The 14,232-nt window shown below is 40.0% G+C and overlaps 1 protein-coding gene and 1 long non-coding RNA gene across 2 annotated transcripts in view; both read right to left on the bottom strand.

The window, feature by feature from the left end:
- Positions 1-1,338: 1,338 nt before the first annotated feature.
- Positions 1,339-3,789, bottom strand: LOC139448707 (piggyBac transposable element-derived protein 3-like). The gene is made up of 3 exons (XM_071230255.1): positions 3,637-3,789; positions 2,178-2,427; positions 1,339-1,928 (listed from the first exon to the last, which is right to left on the bottom strand). The coding sequence occupies exons 1-3, from the start codon at positions 3,787-3,789 to the stop codon at positions 1,339-1,341; spliced, it is 993 nt and encodes a 330-aa protein (XP_071086356.1).
- Positions 3,790-4,329: 540 nt separating this feature from the next.
- LOC139447741 (uncharacterized) overlaps positions 4,330-14,232 on the bottom strand; it is a 29,651-nt gene continuing 19,748 nt past the window's right edge. The window contains exon 3 of the long non-coding RNA XR_011652043.1: positions 4,330-5,916. This is a non-coding gene — a long non-coding RNA (uncharacterized lncRNA). The remainder of the gene's footprint in view (positions 5,917-14,232) is intronic.

Genomic DNA, 14,232 nt, shown 5'->3' with positions numbered 1-14,232 from the left:
ACGTTCCACTAAACAAAATAGAGAATTACATATCCATATGTAGCTTAACAGATTTGTCAAACATGGTGTTACATTTAAGATATGTTAAAACTATCCGCGCCAGAAACACCCACTTTAAGCACATCCTAGCTCCTCATTTGCCATGCTCGTTAGTAAGTTAGTTGACATAGTTCAACCACATGACGTCACGAATCCCCAGCATCACTGGCCATATACAATCAACAGGACTGTGAGACAGATGGTTTCCGTTTCTAGTTGAAGCGCTCGGAAAATATTTAGAGCACCATTTGTAAGGGAGATAACTCTTCTTGTCCTATGCATATAAATGATATTCTTGGATACTCTAGTTGGACAATGAAATGGGTTTCAACGTTGCATTCAAGATTACAGCGACGAGCATGCACGTGTGTGGATGGATGTTTGTGCTAGTCCGGACATATGCTGGGTTCACAGTGCTAGCCCACTGAAATACCATGCAACATTTTAACATCAATACCCCACTGGGACTCCGAACCGACCAGTCCCTGATTTATCCCATTGAATGCCGAACGCCAGGCAGGAAAACAACAAGTACCATCTTTTCACGTCTTTTGGTGTGCCCGACCAGTGGACCCAACCACCGACCTTCCGATCTCCGAGCAGACGCTTTACCGTTACACCACGGAAGCGGTCTCATCTCGTTAAGAAAATGCCCTTCACATGAAGTAGAAATGAAGACACAAAACTGTTTGTAATAACCACCGTCTGTCCCATAAAACCACTGAATAATTCGCAAAGCATAACGCTTAAAACCACTAGTACTTGTAATGATCGATTTAATATAATTAACCCTCTAGTAACCAGAACTATTTCTAGTTGTCCAAAAATTCTTAAAATCCTAATTTGACATACCTGTGGTCAAACTAAGACAGAGATGTGTTGATTTCCACTGTTTGTTCAATTGTTTACAAAATTTTGTTTGTATCACCTGTGATACGATGGGTATTAGTGTTTTGGGTTTGCCATGTATCACCTGTGATACGTACTGGAACTCAGCACTCAGGCCAAACATCTAAATAATAACAACTAAAACATAGATAAGAGATTATTTTGGCTTATAATTCTATTATTTTCTATTTTTATGAACACAACCATTTTTCCTCTAGAAATCCTGAGCAACATGAAAAATAAATACTGTGAAATAATTGAATGAAATACAAACTGTATAATCACTTTCAGTGATTAACGACAACTCCTAAAACACTTTGCAGAAGCACAAAGACAGTCACTGACTGACTCCAAACAGTAACAAAACTCATGCAGGTTACTTCTCTCACTGAAACAGGTTCCTTTGATCAATTACAAGAGTCTCTTTACAAATGTGGAAGTGTTCCTCTCTTTGACAAAGCCTGCATACTCTCTGCATTTAGAGCACATCACATATGTGAGGGGTGCACAGTTCCTGTTCTTGCATCGTTCACGTTTGACGGCCCACTCAGGAAGGTGAGACACTTGGTCCAAACAGACTTCTGCAGGCAAGAGACCACGTCTTACTGTGCGTGATGGTGGAGGACTGAAGTCAGTAGCTCGAGGACGGCCAACGGTCTGCTTCCTGGACACCAAACTGCCAGCTATGCGTCCTTGAAATGTACATAGCTTCATGTGATGAGGGACACCAAGAAGTTTGCTGTGTCTGCGGTAGCGAAGCCAGGCATTAACCAATGCAATGTGGAGGGTATGAAACCAGATGTACATGTACCATCTCCTTGATTTGACTCCAGGTTTGTACAGAAATGTCAGAGAATCCAGCAGGTCTATTCCTCCCATGAATGTGTTATATTCCTGTACTATCTTGGGACAGGTGACCATGATATTCTTCTTCTCCTTTCTGTCAAAGCGCTTCACTTCACGCACAGGTTCCTGTCCAACATAGGATGAAACCAGATCAACTGTGCGGTTGTCATACCACCTCAGTGCAATCACACCACCTCAGTGCAATCACACCAGTGTTGACCTCTACTTTGGAGTCCATACTTCCACGACCTTCTTTCATTAGGGTCTTCTGGTCTTTCCAACATAGAGGATTCCTCGCTTGTTCAACTGGTCCACCAAATCTAGGGAAGTGAAAAGGTTGTCTGCAAAAACCTTGTAGTTTAGACCTTCAGGAATTGTTGATGTCATACGTATGACTACCTCACCTGTCATGCCAAGTGGGGAGCGTTCCATAACATTCATGGCTGCTCCTTGGTACACCTCAAATTGGTACAGTATTCCTGAGGCCCCAGCTCTGCCCCACATCTTGAACCCCCACTTGTGAGGTTTGTTCCTCATGTATTGTTTCACCGAGGACTTCCCTTTGAACAGGATCAGAACTTCATCCACAGCTCTATGTTCTTCTTGTGGGATCTCCTTACATCTCTCTTTCAAGGCCTCCAGCCACGGACGTAGCTTCCAAGCAAATAAATCTAAGATTCTTTAAATATCCAAAATGTATCACTGCTGATACAAAGAAAAATAACATGTCCCATTGTATCACTGGTGATACAGATGTTTTTTATTTGGTTGTATGTCACAAAATACAATTATTTTCACCAAATAATGACATCTACTTATAAACAAAACTATTCAAGAATCGAAAACAATACTTTATATACACATTTAAGTTGCCTTTACCTGGATGTTGATGGATTGACGACATACCTTTTTGGCACCATGAGCACATGTCAAGAAGACCAAAACAGGAAGTGCCAAGTTAGATTTAAAATTAGGACTTCACTACAAAATGAAATATGATCTGAAAATATATCAACTTGTGAAACTACAGAAGGATTTGTTTACATCTCATATGTTTATTAAGCTGGCTCAGAAGAATTTAGAATCTGTGTATCACTGGTGATACGCTGGTTACTAGAGGGTTAATATAAAAAAATAATAATAAAAATTATCCTATACTTTAATTACACCATACGTAGATGCAATATGTATACCTGTGTTGGGCTCAGAAAAAAAACCCAGGTTAAGAAACACCAAGGAAATAAGCGCACCATACCCTCAGCTCGTGTTGAAAGTCATGTGATCGTCCAATGTGGAATGGGGGGACACATTTGATGTCCTCTAAGTATTGAATATGGTATGAAGCTATGGAAGCGCCCGTAAAATGACTTCATACTGCCGCTGTCAGACAGTTAGTGAACTGGCACACTTTCTATCAGCGGGGAAGAGGCGGGTCGCCAGCATAGACATGAGTGGCGATGGGTAACGTGAACAGACGAGCCTGATTTCCTGTGTGGAGGCCCCGTACCCCTTATGTATTGGATGATAACAATGTGATAACGATGATAACGAACCGATAACAATGTGAAATATGCAAGTAAATAATAATGTAATACCCATTGCGTACACTTCGCATCGCATTGCAGAAGTTCTGCGTGATTATTCATGACTCATTAACTATTTCTCACCATAGGATTTCGGTTATACATTTACGAAAATTTAATAAAGTTCACATTTTTTGTGAGAATCTACGACTATGAATGCTTCAAACGTGTACTGTTACATGTTACGAGGAAAACGGTAGCAAAGCGATAATTCGATGTCTTCCCTGAAAATGTGGATCGCAGATTAAACAAAAACAAAATCAATTTGTTTGAATCTTACCTGTAATCGTTCCCGCGTCCAGCTGATTGACCAGACAGGTAAACAACCTGACGCTCGGCGCTGTGGTGACCCCAGTGAGAGGTCACGCTGAGAATCACTCAAAGTGTCGTACATCCATCCACTGAATCCCCGACTGCCTCCGCAGTGATCCATCGCGAATACACCATCCACAAGGCTGGTACCACAAGAATCCACACCATGTACTCTCCATTTGAGGCAGAGGCACTCTCTAATCCATCTTTAATCCATCTGGGGTACTTTCCAATCCATGATAATGAATTTTCTAAAAGAAATATTCTGTGATCCTTGACAAACAACTTCACAACTGATTGAATGTCCCATGAATTTCATATCCATCCGATGTAATATTCCATCCATTTCACATCCATCTGGTGTAATATCCCATCCATTTCACAGCCATCTGGTGTCATATTCCATCCTATTCACATCCATATGGATAATATCCCATCCATTTCACAGCCATCTGGTGTAATATCCCATCCATTTCACAGCCATCTGGTTAATATCCCATCCATTTCACAGCCATATGGATAATATCCCATCCATTTCACAGCCATCTGGTGTAATATCCCATCCATTTCACAGCCATCTGGTTAATATCCCATCCATTTCACAGCCATCTGGTTAATATCCCATCCATTTCACAGCCATCTGGTTAATATCCCATCCATTTCACAGCCATCTGGTTAATATCCCATCCATTTCACAGCCATCTGGTGTAATATCCCATCCATTTCACAGCCATCTGGTGTAATATCCCATCCATTTCACAGCTATCTGGTGTAATATCCCATCCATTTCACAGCTATATGGTGTAATATCCCATCTATTTCACATCCACCTGGTGTAATATCCCATTCATTTCACATCCATCTGGTGTAATATCCCATCTATTTCACATCCACCTGGTGTAATATCCCATCCATTTCACAGCCATCTGGTGTAATATCCCATCCATTTCACAGCTATCTGGTGTAATATCCCAACTATTTCACATCCACCTGGTGTAATATCCCATCCATTTCACATCCATCTGGTGTAATATCCCATCTATTTCACATCCACCTGGTGCAATATCCCATCCATTTCACATCAATCTGGTGTAATATCTCATCCATTTCACGGCCATCTTGTGTAATATCCCAACCATTTCACATCCGTCTGGTGTAACATCCCATCCATTTCACACCCGTCTCGTGTAATATCCCATCCATTTCACATCCATCTGGTGTAATATTCCATCCAATTCACATCCATCTGGTGTAATATCCCATCCATTTCACATCCATGTGGTGTAATATTCCATCCATTTTACATCCGTCTGGTGTAACATCCCATTCATTTCACATCCATGTGGTGTGATATCCCATCCATTTCACATCCATCAGGTGTAGTAACATATTCATTTCAAATTGTCATGTAGAAAGGTCTAATCCATGTTATTGGGTGCTCTGCTCCCCAATATTGTTAAGTATATTTCATGCAACATGTTCACCCTGGGGTTCCTCCAAAGTGGGATATCTCGCACCTTTAGCTCCTGATGAAATTGAGCATTCTCAAATCCACATGGCATACTCAAATCCATCTCAAACCCAGTGCGTCTTCTAAGGCGCGCTTTCATCCATTTCACGTCGTCTTCACTCACAGGAGATACTCAGTTATCCATAGAGTTTAGTCTTCTGTCCATAAAATGTAGTCTTCTGTCCATAAAATGTAGTCTTTTGTTGTCGACGTACGCTACTTCACAGGTCTGTGCCCAACATTTCAACAACATGGACGGTTTCCTTATTCCTAATGATTGAATTGAATTGAATCACATCTGGTCACATGATGCCACAACCACATATCCGTGACAGATATATGTCACATGTGACACAGCAAACCGACCTGGATCAGACACTCACGTACCACATTCAGGAACTTCACATAGACGTCTTTCCACACCACCACGTCGACGAATTTCGGTTTCTCTTAAACACATTTATGGAAATCCAAATAATAATTATAATCATTATCCATCTGAATTTCTTCACCATTTACGTTTTAGTTTCGCTGTCCGGTCACACAAGACGAACAATGATATTGCACAATCGCACACATTAGAGGCTAGTAATCCAGCATCCTTGTTGATTTCACTTTAATCCGATTGTTGATTGGCATAAGCACATCGTTGTTATCTCATGCAGGTTAAATCCACGTGAGCTGATCCTACATCCACACACAGGCAGCTTCCTTGATTCATATTAGCACACCTGACATCTGGAAAATAGAATCTGTCACTTTAGCCTCACAATGACTCAACAATATTTCATACTCATAATATTAAAATATAATGTAAGGAATAACGAGACCCGTGAAGATCCGGGTAGAGAATAGGACTTCCGCAAGCCATGCTTGTCGTAAGGGGCGACTAACGGGATCGGGTGGTCAGGCTCGCTGACTTGGTTGATGCATGTCATCGTATCCCAATTAAGTGGATCGATGCAATCACTGGATTGTCTGGTCAAGACTCGATTATTTACAGATCGCCGTCATATAGCTGTAATATTGCTGAGTGCGGCGTTAAAAAACAAACACACAAGGAATAACGAATATTTTTCGCAGTCAGTGATATGACAACTGTAAATAAACTTATTTGGAAAAGACAAATAAGTGGTGTTGACTCGTTTCATGTTAAACAGAATTACAACTGAGACTTCCGCGTTGATAATTAACTGTAATAATAATAATAATAATAATAATAATAATAATAATAATAATAATAATAAAAAAAAACATATAACACATTTCTTATAGACATTTTTAATTATTTCTTGTAAAGTGTTCGTGCCATGAAGTGAAACATAGAAGCATAAAAAAGATAGTAAAAAATAATTGTCAGAACATATGTAACTAAATAAAATAAGAACTTAAATGACATAAATATGTATCTTTAATTAAAGTCCAGAAAATAAATAATAATAATTAATGGAGTTACACGTTCCTGGCAAACGTGGATAGAAAAGTAGAAATTCCGAAAGTGTAAGCAGTGTGATCAACCAACACAAAAAGTAAAATTACAACCTAATACATTACAGCTTCACACAAGTAACTGCTACATGACGCCGTCAAGGAACTTATATCTTGATCTACCGGCAACACTCGCTGCGTGTGGCGGGTGAAGTCGGTGATCCGATTAAAAAAAAATATGTTGCTTTTCTCTTACCAATTATAACATAAACGACTCACCAGTGAACCCACATGCGAACACGAGAACACCTGCAACTAGATATCACACGCGTTAAGTCAAACCGGCTACAGTATCACGCCTTCGTTACCCATGGGAAACAGATTAGTTCTACGTTGAAAAATGCTTTATAAATGTCCTTCCCTAATGCATCTACGAATTCGACTATTGTTACAAATTCAAGATGAAAAGGTGTGCCCATGTTCGATCAATTTTAATCACAATTCAATTCTTAGCAAACCCGAAGGTAAATGCCAATCAAATGAATAAATAGCACGACTAGGTGTCAACATAATTGTCAAATTGTATAAAATACAATGCTCATTATTCAAAAATATCAATTGGTGAATTGAGAAACTAGACGAGTATTGATGAAATGGCTATCCCTAATTGGCACCCAACATTGCTCGTCAATACGCTTCAGTTTCATTTCGGATTGTTAATTGCCGTCTTTTGTTATGATAAATACTGGCGTGATATGAATTACATATCGTTTTGTTGTCTAATTAGACAGCGCTAGTGTATATATTGATCTTACACAAGGTCAATACTACTCGAATGTGTCATTGTATTTGTTACAGGCTAATAATGCTGAGATGTATGACATATGTTGGAGGAATGAGAGAGAGAGAGAGAGAGAGAGAGAGAGAGAGAGAGAGAGAGAGAGAGAGAGAGAGAGAGAGAGAGAGAGAGAGAGAGAGAGAGAGAGAGAGAGAGAGATATCAATACATTTACATTTGAAGGTGAGGGTATTTCAATGTCTAAAGAAAGTATACACTTGACAATTAGATTTTACCAACAAATTACAAGCTTTATGAAAATATTGGTACTCTGAAAACAGTCGCCAAATACTGAAAACGTAACTATAGTAATATGACAGAATTGGGTGGTCCTTAACCGGTAGTGGCTAATATGTTGCTATTTCATTATACATGTACAAGGGTTCGACTGTATAAGAGCTTCTCTCACAAACTTCGCTCTGTTCATTATTGTTCTTATTACAAAGTAATAACATAACTACAGTAAACTACGTTTATAACGAACACGCTTATAACGAACTGACGGATGTAGCGAACTCAATGTTTGGTCCCAGGAGTTTGCTTACATGCTTACACGCTAATAACGAAATACTGTTATAACGATCTAAATCAGTGGTCTCTTTGAGTTCGTTATAACCGTAGTTTGTTGTACATTGTATTTAATTCACTCACGTCTAAATTATTCAAATCATACACAGGTAGATATTATTATCTCAAAGGACAGTCGGACATGTTATGGATATAGCAACAATTTATCGCCAATAAATTACAGTTTCATACAGATAACTGCTAAATGACATGGTTAAAGTACTTATATTCTGATCTACCGTCATGTTAGGGTTAAAGTCGGTGATCCGATCCTTAGAAAAATGTGTTTTTTTTAATAATAAACAAAATCGAAACTTCTTGAAACATATGCTCCCAATTATCAAACAGACCGTCTCAGCGATCAAGTGCATAGAGTATCTACCCGGGAGCGTCATTCCAACATGCTTTTATAGATGGTACTTGTTGTTACCATGCCTGGCGTATTAAGGGAGATAATTGGTCGGCTCGGAGTCAGCATGCTGTGTCTGAGTGGGGTATCCATGTTAAGCTGCGGCATGATATCTCAATGGGCTAGCACTATGAAACAGGTATTAGTTCGTACTAGTACAAGCAGCCACACGCACGCAAGCACACACGCACACACTGCATGCGCCATATAAGTGCTATAATCCAGAATGTAATGTTAAACCCCATTGCATCTCACCTAGATATGAAACACCTATGGACTATGTATGGACTTTGGACTACGAAAACCTGCACCTGTACACATACAGTATAGGACATAATAGGACAATTTTTTGTCTCTGTCAATCCAGATTAACAGAGTTCACTGACGCTCAAGTCACTACAATTAAAAATAAAATCTTCACCATTAAGGCCAAAGGTTCGGATTTCACATTTTCAAAAATCGATTCAATATACAATTAACTTAAAAACACACCATTCATTTGAAGTAAATGACGTCGTTGTTAGTATGTTCTCGGGTGGAACTAGAGCGCACTCACTGACCTTCATGCGACACCTATTTCACTAAACAGTCTCATATGAAACAAACAAGCTGTCATCAGCTGATGCTGAGATCAATTACATAAAAAAATACACTTATCTTACCCATTCTTTCGTTGATCCTACGTTCTCACGTAGAACTCAGCGTACTAATTGACCCTCAAGTGATAGCTATTTCATTAGAGGTGAAACAGACAAGCTATCAACAACCGGTGCCTATTTCAGCCCTTCAGATCTATCACCACAGAGCAGCGCATAATGTGACACTTACTGAAATATACATGATAATGACAGACCGGCATATTCAGCCAGTTTACAAACATTCATTTCGATCCCAGCCAACAAAGCGAACAGTAGTTGTGTTGTTAAATATTCTAAGTATTGTTGTCGCGCTATTCACAAGTTCAGATGCTCGACACCATATGGAGGATGGTGAAACGGTGTGTCTTTTCTCTCGTAGTAACACATTGTTGTTTTACAATCACACCGGATTCATGAGGGTGTAGTTATTGTCATAATGGTTTGTACCTATCAATATTTACTGGCATTTTTTATTGTGAATAACATAGACTATTGAATGTATTTCTATACACAGATGAATATTTACATTTTGTGTACATTTGATATAAAGGTGTGCTGATTGAATGCGCTTGGTAACTGTCGGTGCTTCTGTTAGACAGGTGTTGGTTGGATGGACGACAATAGCATTACGAGTAAACTATTTGTACGTGATAACAAACATACATATTAATATAACTGATCGAGATACACGATATAATACCAGCGGGACAAAGATCTGTCTTTTCTGATTTTAATAAGTACTTCGACAGTATTCTGACACTGTGTTAACTGGAAACCCCATGGCCATACAACGTATGTCGAGTTTTCCGCACTTCGAGACAAGCTGATATGTCGACTTCGACATATCATTGACATGATGACGTTAAATCGACTTCATGGACATTATCGAAAAAGTCGATCAAATCATATCGCGTCTCTAAAAAGTGGTGATATCAAATGTCGACAGTCTACAGGTGATATCTATCTTACGTTTTCAGTCTATAAGATAGGGATATCATATATCGACGCTCTAGGGATGAGATCATAATACCACATACTACAGGTGATATAACATTTTCACAGTCTATAGGACAGGGATATCACATATCGACGCTCTACTGGTTGATGATAACACACACTGACGCTCCACAGGGTGGACCTATCTCACATATCAATGCTTGGCGGGTAGTGATATCATATATCGATGCTCAATCGAGTAGTGATATCCCTTATCAATGCTCTATCGGGTGCTCGTATCACATGTCAATGCTCTATCGGGTAGTGATATCACATGTCAATGCTCTATCGGGTAGTGATATCACATATCGATGCTCTATCGGGTGCTCATATCACATGTCGATGCTCTATCGGGTAGTGATATCCAATATCGATGCTCTATCGGGTGCTCATATCACATGTCGATGCTCTATCGGGTGGTGATATCACATGTCGATGCTCTATCGGGTAGTGATATCACATATCGATGCTCTATCGGGTAGTGATATCACATATCAATGCTGTATCGGGTAGTGATATCACATATCAATGCTGTATCGGGTGCTCATATCACATATCGATGCTCTATCGGGTGCTCATATCACATATCGATGCTCTATCGGGTAGTGATATCACATATCGATGCTCTATCGGGTAGTGATATCACATATCAATGCTCTATCGGGTGCTCATATCACATATCGATGTTCTATCGGGTAGTGATATCACATATCTATTTTCTATCGGGTGCTGATATCACATATCGATGCTGTGTCGGGTGCTGATATCACATATCGATGCTTTATCGGGGGCTGATATCATATATCGATGCTCTATCGGGGGCTGATATCACATATTGATGCTCTATCGATATTGCTGGAATATTTCTAAAAAGCGGCGTAAAACCATACTCACTCACTCACTCAGTCACTTATCCACTCACCCATCTGCTCACCGATCCACTCATCCGCCCACTCTCTGACCCACCCAATCACATTTTATAAACAGCCAACCAATTAAGTTTCATGCAGCCTTGGGAAAGAATTCGGCAGAATCCTTTAAACTCCTACCAGGTTTCTGATTCATCCCCATCCTCATCTTCATGCTTAAGTGCTTCAGCGAATAATATCACACTTGATATTAATTTCTCCGTACTAACATGCAGAACCGACACCTATTTTAACCGGAGTACTCCATACGTGAATAAATATTTGTGCGTATTATAACTGGCTTTGAAACGCTTCAGGCCTGTTCAAGACAGCTGTTCAATGTACAAACATCAGACACCACCCATGTAGATCCGTTCATAAACGTCTTACTACCTCAATACCAGAAAGCAAATGTTAAACGTTTCGAATAAATATATATCTCTCTATCTTTAGGCGTTCCGTAAAAGTGCTACACAAAGAAAATGGTGACGAGTATTCAAAAATAATATTTCATGAAAAATATTTGTGATGAACTACGTGATCACAGAAACGCTAAACGAATTTTATGCGTCGTTTATCACAAATATTTGACGGTCAGTATGTGGTCCTGTGGTTCACATTAGATGATATTAAATCGGTTTGATAAGCGCAGTGCATAAAACTCATCCACCTCCACGGTCACTTGGTCAATTCAGTGAGTTATACTTGCATTATACTATAAATCCAGAAAGAGTGGGATTTGCTTTACGCCGCTTTTAGCAATATTCCAGCAATATCACAGCGGGGACACAAGAAATTGGCTTCAACATTGTACCCACGTAGGAACTGAACCCGGGTCTTCGGCGTGACGAGCGAACGCTTTAACCATTAGGCTACCCCACCGCTCCAAATCCAGAAAGAAGGATTATGTCATAAATATGAATGATTGTTGTACCTCCTAGACGAAGTATCTTTGCAACCTACAACAATATTTCAGAACAGTTCTGCTATGTTGGGGTACAATTGGGCAACGCTCAATTTTTAAGCCTGATCCAAGGCTTAAGTGTAAGGGTGTGTAATTGTCTAGAAGTTGATAACGTTCACATGTTGACAATGAGTGAGGTGTAGGTTTAACGCCGCCTTTCACAGTGTTTCCGTTATATTACGGCGTCTCAGTTTGATGTGGGAGGAAAGCACGAGCTGATGCAGGTCTCAGACGTTTACCACGAGCACGGTCATGGAGCTAACAAACCTTGAAACATAAACAGGGACGAACGGAATTCGAACAGACGGTCGAAGCATTCTGGCGTCCCTAAGGGACGTAACTCTGCACAGCGAATTACGGTGCTAGTGTCGGCACACCTACGTTACAAAATGAATCTGTACAAATATTGTGCCAAATAGAAACATCAGGAATTTTATTTTATCATTTTGAAATAAAAAATATGCAGCACAACCTTCATCATGAAGGTACATTAATGGTTTGCCTTGTCATTGTGAGTGAGTATAGTTTTACGCCGCTTTAAGCCAATTCCATCAAAATCACGGCGGGGGACACCAGAAATGGGTTTCACACATTGTACCCATGTCGGGAATCGAAACCGGGTCTTCGGTGTGACGAGCGAACGCTTTAACCTCTATGGCCTGGGAATAAGGACACGGAGACTGCTTAATATATAAAATGAGCGTCACACGATAAGAAGAATGATATGATCCGAAAAAGCATATACAAACCTGGTCAGATGGCAGGAAATACTCCAACTCAAACCTGTGACACCCACGTATGTTTGTCGCCATAAAAACATCCCATTTCCGTTGCCGGGAACTCCTTCCACCACTGCCGTGTCTTAAAACACGAGCCACACGTCTTACAGCTGAGACACCAGCTGCAGTTGTAGGTGTACGCACCGAACGCAGTCTCGGCAGGTTACCAAAAGCAGCGCAACTCAAGCAATCCCTCCACATCAACTACCACACCGAGAAAAAATGATCCTGACTAAGAAGCTCGAAAATACAGCCACAAAAGACCCATGTTAGTGTTTTGTGCATTACGGTCTGTAGGAAACAAAAGGCTTTGAGTTATTGACTGGAGCCCACATTTGGAAACGGGGTCAGGTCCCTTATCCCGAAACACTGAAAGAGCCCATACACCATCAAGATACTATTGTAGACAGAACAACGACTTCGGCAAAGCCTGGACAACGTCATTTGAAAAGCGTGAATATACCTTTACGGAATATATTGTGATTCGAGGCAGCCATTTCACGTATCGTTTGTCCAAATTGAATGGCGATCGGGCTCTTGACAGATAGACTAGCTCTTTTTACATGTGCGTTTCTCAGTAGCCAGGTAGTGTTCTTTCTCTTTCCCAATACGCTGGAATGTTGCAAAGCTGAATAGGACATAAAAGAGTTTTTCTCCAAGCGCGAAATGCGATACGTAATACCCGGCTTGAGTCTCCAGCCATTCTTCCCCAAAGACCTCCAGTGACAATAGCCAAGACTATAGGCTTTGGGTAGAGAATAGCAAAAGCTTTTTCGTATTGTTCGAATTTAACTTTGTTATTTTCGTGGTGTAATTGTAGTACAGTCTGCTTGCTAAGCATTACTCCTTCGGTTAACACATTGTTCGTCGGAGCTTTCGCACACAACTTGTAGTGAAAGACCTACGAGATAATATAGCTATTCAGATCGGATTTGGGTTTTGCAAATCCGTTTGTCGGTTATGTGAATACACCCCAGTCCTTGATTGTCCCATGATAAAGTTGACTAACAATAAACTCACTTAATCAAATTTTCCCATGGACTATCGGATTCTCTACCTATCTACTGAACGATTGTAAGGGCACAATACATCATGCGATCCCGACTTCGATAATGATCTATAGCTTTCACTTAAAAGAACTCTCACAATGGTCAAAACTATATGGGACTCGTGAACGATTTTATATTCGCTGTCTATACACTGTTTAAGAAGAAGGGCTGACAGCGTCTTCGGCGCATTCAAATTTATATGTTACGCATATTGAACATAAAAGTGGATCAAAGCTTCAAATTATTTGTGCTACTTATATGAAATATTATTGCCGAAAGAGGGGAATTTAATGGAATTAGTATAACGGTCGTATATAAGCAGTATCGTGAGTGAGTTGAATTTAACCCCGCTTTGAACCGTATTTTGGTAATATCATAGCTATGAATGTAGACCCGTCCATGAACATATTTACTTCATGTTATTTGTTGCATGGGGGTTACATACTCTCCAGGGAGATAAGAATGCGACTTTAATACAC

This window comes from Haliotis cracherodii, unplaced genomic scaffold, assembly GCF_022045235.1.
Source record: "Haliotis cracherodii isolate W230 unplaced genomic scaffold, xgHalCrac1.p SCAF_7, whole genome shotgun sequence".
Taxonomy (NCBI): Eukaryota; Metazoa; Mollusca; class Gastropoda; order Lepetellida; family Haliotidae; genus Haliotis; species Haliotis cracherodii.
This window is presented reverse-complemented; position numbering and strand designations above follow the sequence as displayed.